Raw genomic sequence first — 23,090 nt, forward strand, 5'->3', positions numbered from 1 at the left:
CTCACCCCAGCCTCCTTATCGCAAAGCCACAGCCCCAGGTGACTTTCATTGGCCTTCTTCCTGTCCATCTCAGCTGTCAGCCTAAAGAATCAATAGGCAGAGATGAATAGGCAGAGCTTGCCCTGCTACTGTTTGTGCTGTCCCCGATCTGTGGGCAAATGTGGCACTTACGTGTCTAGGGGATGCCAGTCTGGATCCTTCGGCTTCATTGCACGTCAACCAGGGCTTTTTAGCCTATTTCTAGGACTTGTTCTTGGAGAGACGCTGCAAAATGCATTTGGCACCTGGCAGGATCGGAGCCTCAGACCCCAGCCAGCAAAGCAGTCGTCTGTAACGGAGAGAACAGCTCCCCTCTGGTTACCATACTCCTCTGGGTAAAAGCTGCCCCCATGTTCTCTTCCCAGGTCCGGATGGAGCTGATACACAATCCAGCTTTCTGCAGCGCGTCCTCTTCCAAAGCGAAATACCGGCAGATCCTGGAAATCGAGCCCATGTCTTCCCGGGCGGTGCCACTCGTGATCGTCCCGCTGGAGCTAGGGTTGCACGACGTTGAGGTGAAAGCTGCTGTCTGGGACTCGTACGCGTCCGACGGTGTGAAGAAGAAGCTGAAGGTCGTGGTATGTACTGGGTCACAGGCCCATCCCGTCTGGTCACAGGATAAGCAGCCGGCGGCCTGGCTAGGTTGTCTTTGGAATCTGGGCTTTCCCTTACCTCAGAAGTTAGCACCTACGTCCTCGGCCCACTTCCTTCCCTCCACTGCGGTGACCACAGCAGCCTTGTTAATGGCCTAGTTGCTACAAGTAACTCTGCAAGGTGTCCCATGAGAGACCCGAGCTCAGCTGCTAAGCCCCCTAGCATCTTGCTCCTTGGACCAGCACCCTCAAGGCGGGCTCCATTTCTGCAGTAAAATTATGGGAGTAAAACGTTTTAAAGGTATTCACACACACTTCATGGGAAATGTTGCTGGTGTATCTCAAGGAATCATCTCATGAGCTCTCGTGGCACAGGAAGGATGGTCCAGTAGTTAAAGTATTGACCTAGGATGTAGGAGACTTGGGTTTGATTCCGTGCTGTGCCACAGACTCCCTGTGTGACCCTTGGCAAGTCACTTAGTCTCTCTGCTCTTCAAAATGGGGATGTTAGAGCTGCCCTATGTCCCAGGGGGGGTTGTGGGGATAGATCCATGCAAGATCGTGAAGCACTCGGATACTACAGTGATGAGGGCCAAGACAGACCCTCCCAAACATCCTTAGTCTGGCCCTGTGAATAGTGGTCTGATATTGGAGGAAAAGAGTCAGTTATATTTGAGAGCGAGGTGGGACCAGAAGTGCCAGAACTGACTCTTTCAGCTTGCCCATGGAAAATCAGTGCCATTTGGCCTCTTAATGGGAGACTTCACTTGGGGATCAGGGGTCCTTCACTGAGAACTGCAACAACATGTAGCCGGGAGAACACCGATTCCTTACCCGCTTGGTTCTAGGGGACTAACTTGTTCCTGGTAGAGCTCTACTGAAGTCAGTAGATACACACTAGGGCGGCATTTGGGGCTGTGAATTGGGCTTCCCCCTTTTTCCTTCAAAGGTGCAGCCTGACCAGAAGGAAACATTCCTTTTGCACGCCACGAAACAGCTGTCTGCGGTGGGCGGGAGGCATGGGGAAGGAGGGGGAGGTGCTGATCCGCGAGGCCCGCCAGTGGGCAGCAAACGCTGGGGGGGTAGGGGGAGAGCTGATGGGGGGCTGCCATTTTTTTCCCTTGGGTGCTCCAGCCCCAGAGGACCCACAGAGTCGGTGCCTATGCTGTCACCCCTGTCCTGGAACGAACCCGGCTACAACAACACTGCAAATAACTTTTGTTACACTTTGATCATGTGTTCTTCTTCCCTCCTAGCCTGAAGGGATGAGAATAACACAAACTGTTATATCCACTGTGCTGGATCCAGCTGCAGCAGGTGAGTAACCACAGTGATTGGGTATCTGGCTGGTGAATCTTGCCCACGTACTCAGGGTTTAGCTGATCGCCATATTTGGGTCGGGAAGGAATTTTCCTCCAGGGCAGATTGGCAGAGGCCCTGGAGGTTTTTCACCTTCCTCTGTAGCATGGGGCACGGGTCACTTGCTGGAGGATTCTCTAATCCTTGAAGTCTTTAAACCATGATTTGAGGACTTCAATAACTCAGACATAGGTGAGAGATTTTTCGCAGGAGTGGGTGGGTGAGATTCTGTGGCCTGCGTGGCGCAGGAGGTCGGACTAGATGATCATAATGGTCCCTTCTGACCTTAGTATCTATGAATCTATTATTTGTCTTTATATAGCACCTTTCATTCTGCAAGAGCCCAGTGAGCACACAAGGTATAGATAAGTGAGGGTGTCTCATTTTTGGAGCCCTCGTTTGTTTCAAACGCTTTGCCCAATTTGCCTCAGACTCACCAGAAAAATTCTGCGCCTGCCATACGATCATGCCCGGGGATTTTCAAATGGATTGCTTCGGTTTTTGGTGAGATGTGAGGCTGCCAGTGTCAAGCTGTCAATGGAAGACTTGCCTCAGTTCCATGGAATACCCCACACTTGTTTAAAATTTGGGTGAAATATGGACATTTCTTTGGTCCCTCTGTCTGCCTCACACAGTCATGTAACACCACTGCATATATCCATCTGAGGTACTTACACATCCCGTAGTAATGGAGTGGGACAGGTTGGACCCCACTGTCCGGGGTGCCACCTGATGTGCTGGGGTCCCGCTGCGTCCGCCCATTCCACCAGCCTGGGCTTCGTCACCCTGGCCTTGCTGTGCCAGGCCTTCAAGCCTTCTCTGGCACAGACACAGGTAAGGCCGCACCCAGCGGCAGACACAGACTGAAATCAGCTCCGTGTGGAAAGATTCAGCTCGGGGATTTACCCAGCGCTCACATGCACGCCTTCTTTGGGGTGTAAACCCAAAATAATATTGTCTTGCGCTGTATAGAGAGATCTGCACAGCGCAAGCTCATAAAAATCGCCCTCTTCCTCAATGTGGAAGGAGATTCGCACAGCTTTCCCCCCCCCCCCCCCGATATGAATTGCACAAACTGGGTTTTGGAATAAACTAAAAACAATTTTATTAACTATAAAAGGCAAATTATAAGTGATTATAAGGGATAGCGAACAGAACACATTATCATAGAATGTGAGGGCTGGAAGGGACCTCAGGAGCAAATAAAACAAAACATTTTTTTAATTTTTAAACTGTTTTAATTACTGAGCAAATAAAACAAAACATACAAACTAATCTTAATATACTAAAGAATCAGGTTACGCATCGTAATTTCTCACCCTAAATGTTGTTTTAGGAAGGTTGCCGAGTTTCTGCAGCTCAGAGTTCCAGTTATGTTTCTTTACAGGCTAGACCCCAGTTCTCAGCCTGGACTCAGCCCTTGCTTAGTTCCTTTTCCTTCAGATGTTTTTAGCAATCTCCTTCTTGGACGGGAGGCAATGGAGAAAAATCTGATTGCCTTACTTCCCAGCCTTAAATTGAATATACATAAGGCAGGAATCTTTTGTTTCCCAGTCTGACCCCCTCTCCTCTTAATGGAAAAACACTGAAAGCCCAAGATAGGGGTCTAGTACCAGGTGAGCCGACCACTTGACCCTGCAGTGTCAAAGCAGCAACCCCAGGAGCTTCTCAGGAAGGCGGGAGATTAGTATCTTCCAAGTCTTATTGTTCTTCCCAATGGCCCACTGAGGCTGATTGGCTGCTGTCTGGTGGACGTTCCCCCAAATACACACACAGTTGTAACGGTTTCCTAACCTCAGATACAGAAATGATACATGCATACACATTGGATAAACACTTTCAGTGGATCATAACCTTTCCAGTGATACCTCACGTGACTGATATTGCATAAAACGTAGTTGTGCCATATTCATATCATAACAATATTTCTATGCAGAATATGGGGAGCCGTGTCACACTGAGCACCTCATGATCTTTAACGTACTTATCCTCACAACACACTTCTGAGATAGGGAAATGTTTTTATCCCCATTTTACAGCTGGGGAAACTGAGGCACCAAGCTATTAACTACTAGCCCAAAGGCATACAAGGAGTCTGCACCAGAGTAAGGAATGAGTCCAGGTTCTCAGTCCAAGGATAATGTCTTAACCAGTGGACTGATGTTCCTCTCAAAGGAGTCAGACACAAATCAAAGTGGATTTTGGTCACACAGTGTTGAGTACAGTTGTAAGCAGTCAATAAAGGGTTTAAAATACTATTATGTTATAAGCAGGGTGCAGACATAAGCAGTATGTGTTGCAGATCTCAATAGAAGGTGATGTAGATGGTTATAAGCAACCTGTCGATCTGCTGGACTCTAACAATCTCTAACTATTGATTAGCCATTTATTAAAACATATATTAAGAAGTTGTCAATCCTTTTATAAACTATATATATAAACTTTTGAATATAAAGTGTGACACAGATTTTGCTATTGACTGATGCAAGAGGTAGCTCTCAAGGGTAGAAGAGGAGAACATTTTAGAAAATGTTGGAGTCCAAAACTAGAGATGATTCTCCATCACTGGAGGCAACAGAGGAAGAATAGAGGCCCAACCCCAGACTGGTGCCTCTGGGCACTACTGCGGTACAAATAATCATAATTAATAAGAAGGTGAAAAGTAGTGGAGAATCAGGCCACTAATAAAGTCTTTACTATCACTTTAAATCAGCCGAATTCATGCCTGTGATCGCACAGCTGGTTTGGCTTCTTAGGAAGTCAGCAGTATGAATCCTGGGACAATCAGTTTGGACTACAATGTCACCACCCCGCTCTCATCTTGGTACCTTCCTCCATCTCCCTCCACAGGGCGTCATTTCAGGCTCTGTATGAAGGCAGGGAGCCTGTGACCCAGGAGAAATAGCAGCAGCAAAGCCCATGGGACGCTCATTATTTTCACGGTGGGTTCTTTTCTCCTTTTCACAGGTGGGGAACAGGTAACGAAGGTGAAAGCTCCAGATATAAATGATATCGTTCCAAATACTGAACCAGAAACCAAAGTCACCATCAATGGTAAGTAAGAGCCTGTGATTGTGTAGTGCTTAGAAATCGGACTGAGTGAAACTCAGAAGTTCGTAAGACTGTTAGGCCAGAGGTCAACAAATGGACCGAATGTTACACAGTCTTACAAGTTTTTTTTCCTAATGAGCGAGTTTTTAATCGAGGAAGAAGTACAGTGGTGGTGGTCATTTTGTGAATTTTCTTTGCGGGAGCTGTGGAAAGCAGCAGGAGTGTTTGCTTTCATCTCTGTTGTTCCCTGGGAACTGAGACTTAGTGTTAGAGACCAAGATCCCGGAGAGAGGGGACTGACCTGCATGCTGTTTGCAACTCCCTCTGCTCCAGGACTGGTGTGCATAGTGTAAATGAAACAAGCTGCACTGAAAATATACCCAGACTCCACATCACTGACTTCTCTTCCAACCTGCAAGGTCCCAGCAGGGGTTTGGATCAACTGATCCAGTCTTAGGACCCAGTCCTACAGGGCAGTGGGTGCCCCAGACTTCAGGAGGCATTGAGGCACATTTCAGGTTCAGAGTGTAAGTCTACAGAACCCATTGAGGGATCACTTTCTCCCCATTCCTACAAGCTGCCACTCCCATGCTTGAATTCACACCAGGTTCTTCTCTTGGCCAGGAAACCCCGTGGCTCAGATTGTAGAAAACTCCATTGACGGGGCCAAGCTGGGGCATCTTATCGTGGTGCCTTCTGGCTGTGGGGAACAGAACATGATCCGTTTGACCCCAACGGTCATTTCCACCCACTTCTTGGACAGCACCCACCAGTGGGAGAAGATGGGGGTGGATCGCCGGGCTGTGGCCATCAACCTGATCAAGAGAGGTAAGAGGCTTTCCTGGGTGACAGCAGATCCTTCTCCAGACTCCTGTTCATTACTAGGGCTTGGTTATTCCTGCATATGGCTATTGGGTGGGGGCTAGGATCGCTAAAGGGAGTGGTGTCAACCTATAGAATACCCCTGGGGGAATTCTGTGCCAAAAATTAAAAATTCTGCACACAGTATTTTAAAATTCTGCAAAATTCTACATATTTTATTTGTCAAAATAACACAATATAATCACACCAGTTTCAATTATTCTGGTAGTTTATTTCAAAATACCCGTCAGCAAGTTTGTCTGTAACAATACAGACAACAAAAAAGATTCAGGAAATATTTTTTGACAAATAGATTCCTTACTAGGCATATTCCTTCAGAACTCTAAGTAATTCATTTAAACTACAATAGAGAAATGTATTTTCCACACCCCTCCGAAGCAGTGCAAAGGCTTGGGGGAGCCGGAGGTGAGTTGGAGCTGCGGGAGAGGGAAGTAATGGCTGGGAAGGAGCCTGGGTGTGAACTTGGAGGGTTGTTAGGTGTGGGTAGGAGAAGTATGGTATGTGGGTTTTTTTGGGTGGGGGGAGGGATTGTTAGGGAGCCTCCCCCATGCAGACCCTGGCTGACCCCTAGCCTCTCTCATTCAGTCAGGCACATCTGCCCCATCTCCATGTGTCCCTGTACCCCCAGTTCCCATGTGTCCCTGCTGAACCCATCTTTGACACACATCCCCAGCAGCCCCATGTGCCCCATGCTGTCCGTCCCCCCATATCCCGTGCCTCCTGACCTGGCCCCATGGGCAGAGCACTGTAAGGAACACAGCCTCTCTTCCCTCCACCTGGGAGCAGCTACCCTCTCTTCTGGGGCCGCTGCAGCCCTTGGTGGGTGAAAGGCTTAACTGCAGCACCTCTCTGGCTGAATGTATTTTCTGCAGGCAAAAAAAATTCTGCAAGGGACATGAATTCTGCCCGTGCGCAGTGGCCCAGAATTTCCCCAGGATTATAGTAGAACCATTTTCCCATATGCTTCCGGCTCAGATCTGTCTCACCTCAACAATTAAATTGTTATTTTCTGGACTGGTGAGTCTCAGCCCACTTCCTAGTGGGACAGATGTACATAGTTGATGGTTAGAATCAGTTCCATCTTGATAACAGCAAAAAACTTACTTTGGGACTGACGTTTGGGGGTCTTTGTGGGTTAAACTGATGGATCTCAGGTCAGTTCCTAGCAGGACACATGTCGGTGTTACCAAAATCCAATCTAGGGGCCCCAGAAGGAGTGCCAGAACCTGGTTAAAAGTGTGGGGGGCACCGGAACTGTGTCGCTGCCCCCTGCTCCTCCTCTTCCCCTTGGGGCCCCGCCTCCTGGCCAGGCCAGAAGCCAGAGCCAGGCAATGGTAAGAGCTGCCTAGGGAGCCTGAGCTGCTATGGGAAGCCCCAGATCCTCCACCTGGCCTGGGGAGAGGGCCAAGGTGCTCGAGAACAGCTGCTGGCCCATGTCCCCACCACCTGGGGCACACCACTACCAGTGGGATCCAGGGGCAGGGGCTCCAGTCTAGCCTCCCACCCCCTCCAGGGGCGGGGCCTCAGGTAAAAGAGGGGGGCCAGAGGCTAGCCTCCCCGAGCCGGTGGCTCCCCCATCTCCCATGGCACCACTCCTCCTGTCGCCTCTGGCCCGAGGCTTGCAGTTCGAGGGGGCAACGCCTCCCCTGTTCTCCCAAACTACGCCCATGACATCACTGCTCCACACCTGACTGAGGCTATTCCGCCTATGTTAAAACCTGGGCGGGCATGGCCCTCGCACTTTTAAAAGTTGGGGGGAGTTATGGCCTCCCTAGTTCTTCCCGCCCCCCCCCCCCAGTTCTGGCACCCCTGGTCCCACAGGGCATGGCAGGCCCATAGGTTCTTTGTGTCCAGGGCCCCAACAAATCTTAATCCCCTTCTGCCAAAATCCTCGCTCATCTGACCCAGGACATCTTGCGGCAGTCTCTATAGAGCAGCCAAGACATGAATGTGTCATGGAGATTCCTCCTATCTGATATCTGTGCCATGCTCGGCTCACGGCTCTGTGTGCACTAGGACCAGAGTTTAGATGTGATGAGTGCATTAGCCTGAGCCAGCATGAAAGTGACTTGGATCCTGGTCTCTGGAGTGCTCAGTTTAGTTGCTTCAATGGGCTGGATTCCCAGTCCCACTGACTGCTGCTAACAAACACAGAATGGATGGCAAGCAGGTAGCTGAGGGTAGAGACTGTGCTTTGCAAAGAGGAGCGAGAGAAGGAGAAAGGGGAGAGGGATGACAGATGGGAGGGGTAAGGCGGGAGAGGTGCACAACACATTTCAAAGATCGATCTTTCTCCTTTTCAGGTTACACACAGCAACTGGCATATAAGAAACCGAACCACTCCTATGCAGCCTATTTAAGTTCACCCTCAAGCACATGGTAAAGACAGCTTTTCTATAGAGCTCTGCTGAGTCGTGTAGAGTTTCTCCTTTGTATACCATTCCTCTGGAAGACATGAGCCAGAGCAATCTATTCCCCTGGCTATACTGAAAGGACAAAGTTAATGTGTAGAACTTGATCTTCAGAAAGGTACACCAGGGGATTAAAAACAGAGGGGACTTGATGGCATCAGAGATTGGTAATGGAACACAGTTCCTTGAATGGTCGCTGACGCTAGTGTGGCCTAGATCAGTAAAGGTCTGACACATGTTCATTAGAACCTGATGACTTGTGTGAAATGAATTTGGTGGGTTTTAGTCCAGTTCCCAGTGGGAAGGTGTCCACAGCGCACACAAATTCTATAATCACAGCTCTCCTAGTCATGATCCCATCACATTTCACGCTAAGCAAAGTAAGACTTGGATGGTGGAATGCCAGTGAAAGCCCAGTTACTGCAGGAAGTTCTGTGCCGTACACCCAAGGATTTCTAAGCATTCACATCTCTCTCGCTCGCTCGCTTATTTGTGGGCGCGGTAATCAAGTTACTGCAACTGATTTACTAGAATGATCCACACAAAATCTGTCCTGACACCAATTATTGATGAAGTTTTCATACACATTTAATTCATCCATCAGCACAGATGGTAACACTTTGGCTCAAACATCTGTGTCGAGGAGAATTTCAGGAAGGCAGGAGTGACCTTCTGACCTGATTGATTCTGCATGTTAACCCCTCAGGCTGACAGCGTATGTAGCAAAGGTCTTTTCCCTGGCTAGCAAGCTAGTGGCCATAGACTCTCAAGTTATCTGCGGGGCTGTGAAATGGCTGATCCTAGAAAAGCAGAAACCCGATGGCATCTTCCATGAAAATGCTCCTGTGATGTCCAAAAGTATGATGGTAAGTTTAACCTTAGTTCCCACAATACCCCAGACTGTCCCCATTCTATTCAGCCTAGCAGCTTGACACTTCCGAAATCAATAGTTTGCCTCACTAAGCCAGATCCCAAAGTCTTTACTCTTTTTCACTGGGTCCTTACCCAGGCAGAACCTCCGTTGAAGTCAATGGAAATTTTATCTGAAGCAGAAGTGAGTAAAAGCTGAGTAAATATTTGGTTTGGACCAGTGTCTGTGTAATTGCTCTGACGCAGTGGGGCACACACTCTGTTTCTAGTGGAAGCCCCAGCTCTGTCAGCCAAGGCTGTAGCAGACTTATCAACACCTATCTGTGGCCCAGCCACTACTAGAGAGGGACAGAGCATCCCCCTGAGTAATCATGGGTTATATTTGTAGCTACCTCTGGCATTTCTGACCCTGCTTAAATAGGGACATAACATACTTTTGGGGGAATTCTGTGCCAAAAAATTAAAAATTCTGCACACAATATTTTAAAATTCTGCATATTTTATTTGTCAAAATAACACAATATAATCATGCCACTTTAAATTATTTTGGTAATTTATTTCAAAATATCTGTCAGCAAGTATGTTTATAACAATATAGACCAAAAAAAGATTCTGGCAATTTTTTTTGACAAATAGATTCCTTTCTAGGCATATTAATACAGAACTTTGAGTAATTAATTTAAAGGACAATACAGAACTATATTCCCTGCATCTGTCAGAAGCAGTGCAAAGGCTTGGGGAAGTCAGAGGTAATGGAGGAGCTGGGGGAGAGGGAAGGAGCCTAGAGTGAACCTGGCTGGAGGGTTGTTGGGTATGGGTGGGAGAAGTATGGAACAAGTTTTTGGGGGGGCAGGATTGCTAAAGAGTTGGGGAGCCTCCCCCATGCAGACCCTGGCTGACCCCAAGCCCTCTCCCATTCAGTCAGGCACATCTGCCCCTGTCCCCACACCCCCCATCCCCATGGGTCTCTGCAGCCTCCTCCCCCATCCCCATGTGTCCCTGCAGCTCCCTTCCCCTATCCCCAGGCTCAACACTGTCAGCCCACTAGCTCCTGATCCCATGCCCCAGTCTGTCCCCCACTAGCCATTCTGAACCCCAGCCTGTGGACCCCCCAGCAGCCCTGTGTGCCCCACTCTGTCCTAACCTGGGTCCACAGGCAGGGTGCTGTGATTAACTTCTACTCCTGGAGGAATTCTGCACCATTGGGCACGCACAGAATTTTTCTCCCCACAGAAAATACATTCTGCCCCAGAAGCGCTGCAGTTCTGCCTTTTGCCCGCCAGAGGCTGCTGCGGCACCCAACCAACCAACTGCACTCCTGCTGCTGGCTGTTCTGGTGCCCTAGCGACCTTTGGTGAGCAAAAGGCAGAACTGCAGCGCTTCTGGGGCGGAAATGTATTTTCTGCCGGAAAAAAAAAATTCTGCAGGATACATTAATTCTGCGCATCTGCAGTGGCACAGAATTCCCCCAGGAGTACTAACATTTGCCACTGCCATGGAGAGAGCGGCCGACATGGGGCTGTCTGCATCCCTGCAAGCTGGGCCGTGGAGGATGTAGGAAGCAGATGGACAAATAAAAAGAGGATGTGTACGGGGATGGATGGGTAGTGTTTACGTGGGGATAGGTAGATAGGCCATTTCTGGTTGGTACCAGTGCACCATGACACGGCTATAATTGGTGCCCGGGTATGGTAGCGATGAGGGTGTTAAAAATGCAGAGATAAATCTCATAAGTCGATTCGGTAGAGTAGAGAGGTAGATAGATAACATCATTAATTCTGTCCTTGAGGTTTGTTCTTTGTTTCCCCCTTAGGGAGGGTACCAGGGTGCTGAGCCTGAGGCATCTCTGACGGCTTTTGTTCTTGTCGCATTGCTGGAGTCCAAAGACATTTGTAACGCTCAGGTCTCGGTGAGTAAGTCTATCATGTATCTTCACGTATTCGCATTATTTTCCTTTCCAGATGTGGTGCGTGAACACGTGATGGAGAAAATTTGGCCTAAAGTAATGAATGGAGTTGCCAGATTTGAGTTCACGCGTCAAACTTTGCTGTGGGGCCAGATTCCACATCCTCCAGAGAGCTCAGCACAATCCTCCAGGAACTTAGATTTATATTGTAATAAAGGCAAATCCCTGCTCCAAAGATTTTTACAATCTAAATAAACAGGACAGAGCAAGGACATATTATTATCCCCCTTTTACTGATGGGGGAAAGAGGCATGAAGAGACAACTGGGGTCTAAATTAGCCATTGGGGTCTAAATTAGCTGTTTTACCACTCAAGAAAAAGATCTTGGAGTCATTGTGGAGAGTTCTCTGAAATTATCCACTCAATGTGCAGTGGTGGTCAAGAAGCTAACAGAAGACAGAAAATATCATATTGCCTCAATATAAATCCATGGTACGCCCACACCTTGAATACTGCACGCCGGTGTCGTTTCCCCATCTCAAAAAAGATATATTGGAATTGGAAAAGGTTCAGAAAAGGGCAACAAAGATGTTTAGGGGTATAGAAGGCTTCCGTATAAGGAGAGATTAATAAGACTGGGACTTTTCAGCTTGGAAAACAGGCGACTAAGTGGGGATATGATAGAGGTCTATAAAATCATGAATGGTATAGAGAAAGTAACTAAGGAAGTGTTATTTACTCCTTCTCATACTACAAGAACAAGGGGCCACCAAATGAAATTAATAGGTAGCAGGTTTAAAACAAACACACAGTATTTTTTCACGCAATGCACTGTCAACCTCTGGAACTCCTTGCCAGAGGGTGTTGTGAAGGTTGTGTGCTGGGAGAATGAAATTCACACCCAATACAATTCCATGAATTGGTTTTTTTTTAAATATAAAAGTTAATAGAATTTCAGCCTGATCTGTGGGCTTGGTTTCTTGATGTGTTTGGGTTTGTTTGTTTTTTGTTTTTTTGACCGCCCAGAGTCTGAAGAACAGCATTAACAAAGCTGGGGAATACTTGGCCAGAAGGTATCCATCTCTGAGAAGACCTTACACGGTGGCTCTCACGTCCTATGCCTTAGCCCTGATGGGGGAACTGGACAGCGAGAAAGTGCTTATGAGCACTTCAACAGGTAGATTATTGGCGGGTTCTCAGTACCAGAAAGATGTGGCCAAGTTGGGAGGGAGCTCACAGGAGGGAGGGGGAAAGTGATCAAAGGCTAGCGAGATCTACAACAGCTGAGAGTTTGGTGTGGTTTTGTTTAACAGTGAGTATTGGTTAGTTGGCCTGATATTATTCTAATCCGTATTACAGTGACACCCAACCCAGATCAGGGCCCCCTTTTGCTAGGCACATGGCAAGAGACAGCCCCTATCCCACACTGCTTACAGTCTAGTTCAAAGGCAAGGCATCTAATCAAATTCATTAGGCCCAATGAGAGTGGGTTGCTTACTTCTTTCAGGCCCCTTTGAAAATCATAGTTTATGTAGACAAGGCAGACTGATGGGGAAACTAAGACCCAGAGAGAATGTCTATGCTGCTGTAGAAGACCCGCAGCTGGCCTGGGTCAGCTGATTTGGGCTTGCAAGGCTTGGGCAATGGAGCTATAAAACTGCAGCATGGTCACTCAGGCTTGGGCTCTGAGACCCTGCTGGGACTTCCCAGAGTGGGAGCTTCAGCTCAAGCTCAAATGTATACTGCAATTTTATAGTCCCGCAGCCTGATCCCCATGAGCTCAAGTTAGCTGGCCCGGGCCAGCTGCAGCTGTGCCATGCGTCTTTTATCGCAGTATACATGTGCCCTATGCAACTTGCACAAAATAGCTTGTTGCTGGGAACTGAGCCCAGATCCAAGTCCTAAGCCAGCTTCTTAACTGCAAGAGCAGTCGTCCTTTCTGTAGCACTTAGATATTTTCTGTGGGAATATCGATGTAGCTATGGATTTGAGTCACACTGACCCGTCTTCACATGGGTATGGTTCAAGAGGTGGTATTTTCCATTTGGAGCTGCTCAGAATGTGCCGTTCTGTGTCCTGGTGAAGATTATTCTAGTTCTCGTTCTTTTATGGAGTTTAGAGGGAAATCGCTGGGAAGACATGAACACCCACACCTTCAGCATTGAGGCCACCTCATACGCTTTGCTGGCCTTGCTGCACATGAAGAAGTACGAATTGGTCAGACCCATAGTCAGATGGCTGACAGAGCAGAAATTCTATGAAGGGGGGTATGGATCTACCCAAGTGAGTATAATCTTTGGCAGACATAACCATATGTTTTGTGGGAAGGTCTCCCAATAGAAGGAATGGAAACCCCATCACTTGATCCACTGAGAGGGAGACTCCACCATAGGGCACAATCATGTGTTAGTCCAGGAGGTCGACATGATAACCTAATATAAATCCATAGTTTCCAAGGTCAGAAGGGACTGCTGTGAGCATCCGTTCTGACCTCATGTATAACACAGGCCATAGAGCTTCCCCGGGTGTAATTCCTTTTTGAACTCGAGCAGAGCTTACAGAAGAACATTCAATCTTGATTTTAAAAATTGCCCATGGTGGAGAATCCATCATGACTCTTCGTAAAAATTGTCCCAACGGTTCACGATCCTCGCTGTTGCACATACTTCATGTGTAACTTTTTAGGTGTATAAATTGCCACTCATTTGTTATGCCCCATACAGTTGAAACATGGCTCCTGTTAATCCTAGAATTATAAAAATATAGGGCAGAATGGGCCCTTGCTAGGTCATCTAGTCCAGTGACTCTCAACCTTTCCAGACTACTGTACCCCTTTCAGGAGTCTGATTTGTCTTGTGTAACCCCAAGTTACACCTCACTTTAAAACTACTTGCCTACAAAATCAGACATAAAAATACAAATGTCACAGACATTATCACTGAAAAATTGCTGACTTTCTCATTTTTACCATATAATTATGAAATAAATCGATTGGAATATAAATATTGTACTTACATTCCCGTGTATCGTATATAGAGCAGTGTAAACAGGTCATTGTATGAAATTTTAGTTTGTCCTGACTTCGCTAGTGCTTTTTATGTCGCCTGTGGTAAAACTAGGCAAATATCCAGATGGGTTGATGTAACCCCTGAAAGACTGCTGTGTACCCCCAGGGTAACGTATACCCCTGGTTGAGAACCACTGATCTAGTCCGGTCCCCTGCACTGAGGTAGGACGGAGTATTACCTAGATCATCCATGACAGGTATTTGGCTCACCTGTTCTTAAGAAACACCAATGACAGAGTTTCCACAACCTCCCTAGGTAATTTGTTCCGGTACTTAACTATCCTTACAGTTAAAAAGTTTTCCTAATGTCTAACCTAAACATAAGGCCTATAGTGGCTTATAGCAGATGGATAACCGTTTCCCCATGAGCCTCTGCTACTGGGCTGGCTCATGTCTGTGTTAATGACTATATGTTAATCACCGAACAAAAATATATCTCCTACTATCCTGTGTAACATCTAACGCTGAGAGTTAACTGTTGTTGTATTTTCAGTTCCTGTTCATTAAACAGTCAGGGTTGGGTTCTGATCTCATTCACGGGCCACTGGGGTAATTCGGGAGCCAAAGGGATGCAGGCCCTTGGTTCATGGCAATAGGACAATAAGGTGTAACCCTCTTGTCTTTTTCCTGGTCTTCCAGGCTATCATCATGGTGTTCCAGGCTCTTGCGCAGTACCAGATAGACATCCCGCTACACCAGGAGCTGGATTTGGATGTTTCTGTTCTCCTGCCTGGCCGTGCTAATCCCCTCATGTACAGGATTGAGTATGAGACTGCTATGGTGCTCAGAACGGTGGAGGTACTGTTTTTTCCTGCTGCCACAGATCCTACTGAGGGCCCCTTCCTGGCCATGCGCTAGGACGGCTGTGAGGGAAATCCAAGCGTCTGTGCTCTGGATCCCCAGGGTGCTTCCTGGATCCCCGGATCCGCAGGGTGCCCAATCTCAGGGTCCTTAGGCACCACAGACACTGACCTTTTTCTTTTTCCCAGTCGGTGCTCCCCCCCCCCCCTCGCTCCATTTACATTTGCTCCAGTGAGAGTAATTATTTCTGAAAAGTGGAACAGCTCGAATTGGAGAGCTTGAGAAAGCCCTTATGAGAATGTCCCATAGCCCAGTGGCTAGGACACCCATGTGCAATATGGGAGACCCCAGTGCAAAACCCTTCTCCACAGGCAGAGGGGAATTGAACAAGGGTCTTTGATATCCCAGGTGAGTCCCTGACCACTGAGCTAAAAGTCGCAAGCAGAGCACTACCTTTTCCTGCTGCCCTTCTGTGAATCTACCCCTTAACAAAGGCTTCTTTCCACCCAAAATGGATTTTTTTTTTTATTTGCCAACAATTTTTGTAATTTTCAGATTTGGTTCGGGTTGAACCTAATGGTTTTTTGCCAATTTTTTTGGACCTGCCAGCAAACCGAAAGATCAGTTATTCACCCAGCTCCATAGTTACTTGCCCAGCTCTAGGCATTACCATCAGATGGTTGTTTACTGTCCTGCATGAGATGAGTTGGGAGGTCTCCACTCATTGATGGCGAATCCCCATCGCTCTCGTTGACAGGCTCAGCAGAGAAACTAATGGCTGAAGGAGTGAATGAGAGTGAACTCCCTTCTGTAATAAGACTTAGCATTTATATACTGCTTTATAAGAACAAATGTAAGCCCATTAAGGGGACCGTAGGTGTGTATGAATCTGCAACTGTTTGGCATAGAGAACATCAGAAATCTTGCAAGCTATCAGTCTGGCACGTTTCATCAGCAATGGCCTATTTAAAATTAAGAAATTTAAGAGTCACCCAATCTGACTGCGGATTCTTTACAGACTAGGCTGAATAAAGACTTTGTTGTGAGAGCAAGAGGCACCGGGCAAGGAACCTTGACCGTGGTAACTGTTTACAATGCAAAGATACCAGAGGATACATCTCAGTGTAAGAACTTTGACTTGAGGGTGTCTGTCAGGGAAGCCCAGAATGGTAAGTTACCTTCTGACTGGTTAAATTAAGTTTGCTGTCGCTACCCAAACACCTACACAAGTAGTTAACTTTACACACGAGAAGTCCCATTGAAGTCAAATGAGCGTAAAATCAAAGATGTGCATAAATGTTTCCCGAATTGTGGCCTAACTTAAGACCAGGAGAACAGGATGCACAGAGTGAAAGGACCAGAAGAGAAATATTAGTATTAGAGCAGGACCTAAAGGCTTCAACCAAGATCAAGGACATATTGTGCCAGGCGCTGTACATACAAATGGTAAGAGACAGTCCCTGCCCCAAAGAGCTTCCAGTCTAACCAGCCAAAGGGAGGAGTCTTATTCCCTTTACACAGGGGGAACAGAGCATTTCAGTTACTTTCCCATGGAGTTTGGATCAAACCAGGAGCTGTGTTAACCCCCAGACCAGTGTAGAGTTGGGTGGGGCATAAAGTAATAGTGAGGTCAAGGCGGGTAGGGTAGCAAATGCAGCAATGTTTCCTAGTGGACAGAGCACTGTCCTGGTACTCAGGACATCCAGGTTCTGTTCCCTTTTTGCCACTGGCCTGCTGGGTGACCTTGGACAGCTTACTTCGCCTTCCTGTATCTCAGTCTCCCCAGCTGTAAAATGGGGATAATGAAAATGGAAAATACCATAGCGCTAGGTATTATGATTACGTCTTTTTTCTTTTGCTAATATTACTGTTATCGCTCGGCACTACGTGTTCCGACGTAGGGTCAGTCCAGCTGCGGGACAGCATGCTGGCATCATGCCGCCTCTGACCAGCAGGGTTAGAACATTTCGTCTTCCCACAATACCATATGGATGAAAAGTCGGGCATGGGACTCTGGGATCTGCTCCCTCTAAACGGGAGATGAGTCTGAACCAAGAAGTTGAGAACTGGGTCCACACTTCTCCCAGGGGTTGGGTGCTCAGATCTAGGGCTCGGTTCGGCTTGCTATAGATATAAGGGTCGAAAGTTTGGGAGCGCTCATGTTGCCTCGTAGGTCGAGTCATCACACTTGTCAGTGGGCTCGGCCTTACAGCCATCGGCTCTGAAAATGTGACCTGTTGCTTCTTTAGCTAATAACTTGGCTGACTCTTTCGCTAATGACTGGGCTGCTGTTCTTGATTTGAGCCCCTAGGGGGAGACATGAGCACACACACTTAGGCTATGTCAGCGGTTCTGAAACTTTTGTACCGGCCGACCCCTTTCCCATAGCAAGCCTCTGAGTGCGACCCCCCCCATTATAAAGTAAAAACATGTTTTTATATATTTAACACCATTATAAATGCTGGATGCAAAGCAAGGTTTGGGGTGGAGGCTGGCAGCTCGCGACTCCCCATGTAATAAAATTGTGACAACCCCCCCCCGCCCCGAGGGGTCCCGACCCCCAGTTTGAGATCCCCTGGGCTATGTGCCCACTACAGGTTAGGGGTGCTCACATACCCACGCTAGCATGAGTATAAATAGTGATGTCGCTGCCGGGCCATGGATAAGCAACCGAGGCACGGCTAGCCCCACTGAGTACTGATTGCAGCCCCACCACTATTTATACCCTTGATGAGAGCGAGCATGAGTATGCGTACATGAGCCGGGGAATCACACTCCTAGCGCGTAGTGTCGATGTAGCCTATGCCAGAGCCAGGATTTTGTCTTGGCCTCTGGGAGAGATTGGGGCCAGCCAGGAGTTTTGGATCAAGTTCTGAACTTTCCAAAGTACGGGGGAGTTCAGATCCGAGCTTCTGATTCAGGCCTCTCTCCTCTGATAACACACAACCACATTTTTGTGGGAGTGGCTTTTCACAATTGCCAAACTCATGCATTTAAAACCCATTAGTCGTGTCCCCAAAAAACAATGACATCCGCTTAAAATCGTGAGATTTTTAAAATAATACATTTGGGGTTTGTTTTCTTTGCCTTCTGGTTTCTGAGTCTTTCAGTTGCTCCCACTTCACATTTTAAGCTTTTCTCCACAACCTCAAGGTCTAGAAATGGATTTTTATGCTAAGTGAAAGCTGAGATTCTCATGCCATCTTTTGTTTCCAGGAGCTGGGGCTTAAAGAAACACATCAAAAATCGTAAGACTTACCACAAGAGTTTTCAATGCTACTTTTTAGCTTGTGTGTCAGGTATCCTTCAGAGTGGCTGGTTCCTTTGGGATTTTTTTTCACCCCAGTTCTAGGATCTATTTGATTAAAGTGCTGAGTTTCCAAGTTTGGGGGCTTTTTACAAAACAAAAATGAAACTTACACCAAAAAATATTTTTTCCTCTTTTGAAACATTTCTAGCTAAGAGGCCGGAAGGAGCCCTGCGTTCAGTCTTCATCAGAATCTGCACCAGGTGAGAACACTGACCTTTAATGATAATGTTGAAGTTGAAGCTAGACAAATTCAAATTTACAAATAAGGTGTAAATTTTTAACAGCTAGGATAACTAACCATTGGAACGCTTGACCAAGCAGTGTGGCAGATTCTCCATCACAGCTAATTTTTAAATCAAAACTGGGGGGTATTCTGGAAGATGCGTGCTAGCTCAAACAGGAATTATTCTGGGGCAGTTCTGTGGCCCGTGTTATACAGGAGGTCAGAACAGACGATCACAATGATTCCTTCTGGCCTTAGAATCTATGAATATTGTTACACAGGACACACTTCCATAGAATAAGGATCAGTATTACTGAATCACTATTATGAGCCCCAGCTGTTATCTAGCCCTTGTCATTAGGAGATCTCAAAGTGCTTTATAAAGGAAAACAGTATCATTACCCTGATTTTACAGGTGGGGAAACTGAGGCACAGAGCAGTGCTGAGACTTGCCTAACCTCACTCATGAGGTTTGGGGCAGAGCTGGGAATAGAAGCTAGGTCTCCTGAGTTCCAGTCCAGTGCTCTATGCACTAGACCACACAGCAGCACAGCTGGGTTTGTTGCTGGTCTACATGGAAGGATCCTGGCCCAGCATGCACTGGTCTTGTATAAATCCTGCAATGACTTCCTCAAGGAAAGTCTTTGGTTGTCATGCTTTAAATTCCCGGTCAGGAATAGAGAAGGGGCTAGGCCCTGCTGTGATGAGAGCCATATAAATACCTCATGTAAGTATCCAAAAAGGTACCTCACTGTCCCTCTAATCTTGTCTTTAAACTCTCCTTTGCTCTGATGCCCACTCAAAAAAATTGACAAGAGTTAGGCAGCGGGTGAGCTGAGGCCAGGGCCCATCATGCTGGCCAATATTGTCTCATTGTTTTCTTGGGCTTTCCCATCGGTCGGTCTCCACCTGTTATATCTGGTCTTGTCCTTGAACTGTAAGATCTTTGGGGCAGGGAACATCTTTTGGGTCTATGTTTTTACAGTGCCCAGCACAATGACTGGGGTCCTAGGCTCTACAATAATTAATAAGATCAATAATACCTAGAGAGCGAGAGGCAGATAAATAGACTTTATAGCTAATTCCCAGCATTGTCATGCAACCGTTCTGGCTAGAAACTTCCAAGCAACTAGTTCACCCTTTTATTCCAGGCATTTCAACAAATGAGATCTTTCGTTTCTTGTGGAATTTCTGTCCAAATGGCCAGTTCCGCAAGCAAAGTAGAACATTTTTTTTCCAGAGCCTGTGGATTTGCAGCCATGACATATTTGAAACAGACGCATTTCCCACTCAAATAGGGAAGGCAGGCCCGCATTGGAGTGTAAAAATACTATATGTTGCTTTGTTTTCTTTCCCATGCAAATCGACTTGGTTTTTTTTTTTAATTTTGAAAATTTGAATCAAATTGCAAAGAATATTTGGTTTTGAGGTTTTTAATTTTTCACTGTCCCTCATTGCAACTGGAGCATCTAAGCAAGAAAAAGGACCCAGATCTACAGAAGTATTTAAGTGGCCGAATAATGGAGATAGGTGCCTCGTGGGGAGTTAAGTGTCTCACTCTCATTGACTTTCAGTGGGAGTTAGGCACCTAACCTGCTGATCTGCTTTGGTAAAACTCTTTAGGTTAGTTTTACTCGTCGTAAATCTGGCCCTAAATGCCTCAGACAGATGGGCTTTACCGCTTAATACCATACTGTGTTGGTGGGAGCTTCAGAAATGTATGGATACTGTGGGGAGAGATAGAGGGGTGTATGTGGGGAGAGAGAGAGAGATAGATGGGTGTATATGGGGATGGATGGTCACAGGCTATAGATTTTTCTAGAGGACAGCAGAAGAAATATTAAGAACTGGCAAGTCAATTTCAAAATGGGTTTCTCAGTGTTAAATTTTGGTGCAAGGGCATTTGCTTTTCCCCACTAGGTACCTCGGAGTGGTTGATGCCACAATGTCGATCCTCGATGTCTCCATGCTCACGGGCTTCTCGCCAGATTTGGATGATCTGACCAGAGTACGTTGGCATCATCCAAGCTATTCAGTAGAACAGGAAGGCCCAGGCTAAGCAGAGCTTAAAGCTCCAGCTGGGGGAGGTTCTTCCCACTGTCTGAGACATGGAAGCTACACGAGTCGGTTAGCAGCTGGATGGCTCAAGGCATTGGGACATGGAGCCTTTCAGTTGTAGGACGGCAGGTCTCCTCTGATCAGCAATGGAAACTCGTTACCATCAGGCAGTATTGTGTTGTATGTGAAATCGGCCCCCATGCATACAGAAATCATGATCGTCCGTGAGGACTGTACCTGGGACCTTTAGCCTGACCCTCTTGCACTTGACCTAAAGCAATAACCCTTTCAGCTCGAAGTAGGGTCGGGCATTATGCAGGCCTGCCACTAGAGGGACATATGATCTCATCCATATTATATGGCTTAGTAGTGGGGCTTGACTCATTTTGGTGCGGCTTCAGGATTTTGCGTCCCTGCCTTACCGTGATGCTTCTTGCTTTTCCTTCATTGTGTTTAGCTTTCCAGAGGGGTTGACAGATACATTTCCAAGTATGAAATTGACCGCTCTCCTTCGGACAGAAGCACCCTCATCATCTACCTGGACAAGGTAAGACTTTACAAGGGCGTTCTCTGATCTTGTGTTAAATTCAGGAACTACTGCTGCAGGCTCCTGCTTTAGCCAAATTGCACTCCTGGGTGTCCCCAGAGACGCCCAGGTATAACTGATGGCAGAATCGCCCGCAGGATAAATTGTGCACAGGTCCTGTGGTCTTTAATGGGAGATGCACCAGCTAACACCAACAGCTGAATCTGATCCCCCGTGTATCACCCTTTCTCCTTCAACCTTTCTCTCTTTCATGCCTTTTTGTCTCCTCTGCCATTTCTTCCTTTCCAAAGACCTAAGCATTCCTTTTCTGTTCTTTCCCCACCCAGGTTTCACATATGGAGGAGGAATGCCTGCAGTTTAAAGCTCATCAATTTTTCGAAGTTGGTCTCATTCAGCCGGGGTCTGTCAAAGTCTATGAGTATTACTCTTTAGGTAACAGTGAGCTGTATCTTTTCTCATCACTGGGGTCATGCCCAATATGTCCCTTTCCCCAGACACTCAGAGTTTTCTGTTATCATGGCAGCAAACATGTTATGGGAATACGGAAATTGATCAGATGCATGAATAAGAAAAACACCAGTAGTGACAAGAATTCTCATTCTTCATGCTTCAAAGCATGAGCTGATCACCAGTCAGGAGGAGGAAAGAACGGACAAGCACTGTGGCACAGTAAGGTGCATTTCATGCCTTCCTGTGTAGTATCTGGTAGAAAGGTGAGTCAGGAAATTCATATCCGGATCCAAACTTCCACAAAGCTTGGGCTGCTCAGAAGTTGAGGGCAATAAATCGTTGGAACATGCTACCACAGGAAATCTCTCGATGTTGTCATGAAATCAAAAAGACATGGTGGGGGAGGTAATGTATTTTATTGGACCAACTTCTGCTGGTGAGAGAGACAAGCTTTTGAGACACACAGAGCTCTTCTTCAGGTCTGGGAAAGGTACTCCGAGCATCACAGTTAAGGGCAAGGTGGAACAGATTGGTTAGCATAAGTAGTTTAGCATTTAGTCTGGCTTTAAAATCTCTCAATCTATGAAATGAAGATACAAGGATTTGATTCAGGATAATCTCTAGATTAAATGGCCAGTTGGTCTCTTCTAGGGCACAGCACCGCCTAGGTCTCCCCAAGAGACTCAAAACATTTAGATCTCTCTCACTGCTCTTCGTCATGATTCACACTTTGCTCAGTCAAAACTCTGGCAATGACCTCAGTGAGACTTTGGCTTGAGTAACGGCTTCAGGGTTGTCCCCTAAGGAGTGGTGGAAGCTTCCCAAAAGTGGGCTGACCCCCGGTGCCTGAACTGGCCCTGCCCCCCTACGCCGCCCCTTTCCCCCGAGGCCCCGCCCCCGCGCTGCATCTTCTCCCTGAGCCCCCCACCCTCAGGCCGCCATTCCCCCGAGGCCCTGCCCTTGCATTGCCAAGCCCCGGCCCTGACACCACCCCTGCTCCCCGAGCCCTGCTCCCGCACCACCTCTTCCCCCAAACACCCTGCCCCCCACTCCCTCCTTTCCTCCCCTCCTCCTTGTTGTTCGCCCTTACGGCCGGTAAAAAGTGATGGGGCCACAGCCCTCCTGACCTCTCCAGTTCCGGTGCCCCTGCTTCCAATCTCTGGATGTCTTTCTAAACAACAGAGCCTGGCTCAGTCACAAGTTATGGGCTTGATGCGGGTATGGCGGGTGCAATTCTACAGTCTGTGTGAGGCAGGGGGTCAGATGAGATCCCAGTTGTGCCTTGAGTCCTTAAAATCTACTAACCTGTGATTCTCTGCTTGTTCTGTAGTGGACCAATGCACCATGTTCTACCGTCTGCCTAAAGAGAGCGGCTTTCTCAATAAGATCTGTCATGGGGATGTTTGTCGGTGCGCGGAGGGTAAGGAGGGTCCTGTTTCTGCTTACATCAGGGCAGGCTAGGATACAGGTTCTTGGAGTATTTAATAACACACCCTAGCTCTCCTATAGTGCCTTTAATGTTT

The 23,090-nt window shown here is 47.3% G+C and overlaps 1 protein-coding gene across 1 annotated transcript in view; it reads left to right on the forward strand.

The window, feature by feature from the left end:
* Positions 1-23,090, forward strand: part of LOC311510463 (venom factor-like) — a gene marked incomplete at its 5' end in the record, with an annotated part of 52,356 nt that overhangs the window by 23,996 nt on the left and 5,270 nt on the right. Inside the window, 16 exons of the mRNA XM_084610125.1 lie at positions 405-617; positions 1,889-1,949; positions 4,959-5,045; positions 5,667-5,870; positions 8,228-8,303; positions 9,042-9,201; positions 11,019-11,114; positions 12,138-12,288; positions 13,231-13,394; positions 14,818-14,976; positions 15,998-16,148; positions 18,438-18,489; positions 20,433-20,520; positions 21,028-21,117; positions 21,444-21,549; positions 22,898-22,987. Coding sequence (XP_084466251.1) covers positions 405-617; positions 1,889-1,949; positions 4,959-5,045; positions 5,667-5,870; positions 8,228-8,303; positions 9,042-9,201; positions 11,019-11,114; positions 12,138-12,288; positions 13,231-13,394; positions 14,818-14,976; positions 15,998-16,148; positions 18,438-18,489; positions 20,433-20,520; positions 21,028-21,117; positions 21,444-21,549; positions 22,898-22,987 — 1,948 coding nt within the window. The remainder of the gene's footprint in view (positions 1-404; positions 618-1,888; positions 1,950-4,958; positions 5,046-5,666; positions 5,871-8,227; positions 8,304-9,041; positions 9,202-11,018; positions 11,115-12,137; positions 12,289-13,230; positions 13,395-14,817; positions 14,977-15,997; positions 16,149-18,437; positions 18,490-20,432; positions 20,521-21,027; positions 21,118-21,443; positions 21,550-22,897; positions 22,988-23,090) is intronic.

Source organism: Lepidochelys olivacea, assembly GCF_965140295.1.
Source record: "Lepidochelys olivacea isolate rLepOli2 genome assembly, chromosome: 20".
NCBI lineage: Eukaryota > Metazoa > Chordata > Testudines > Cheloniidae > Lepidochelys > Lepidochelys olivacea.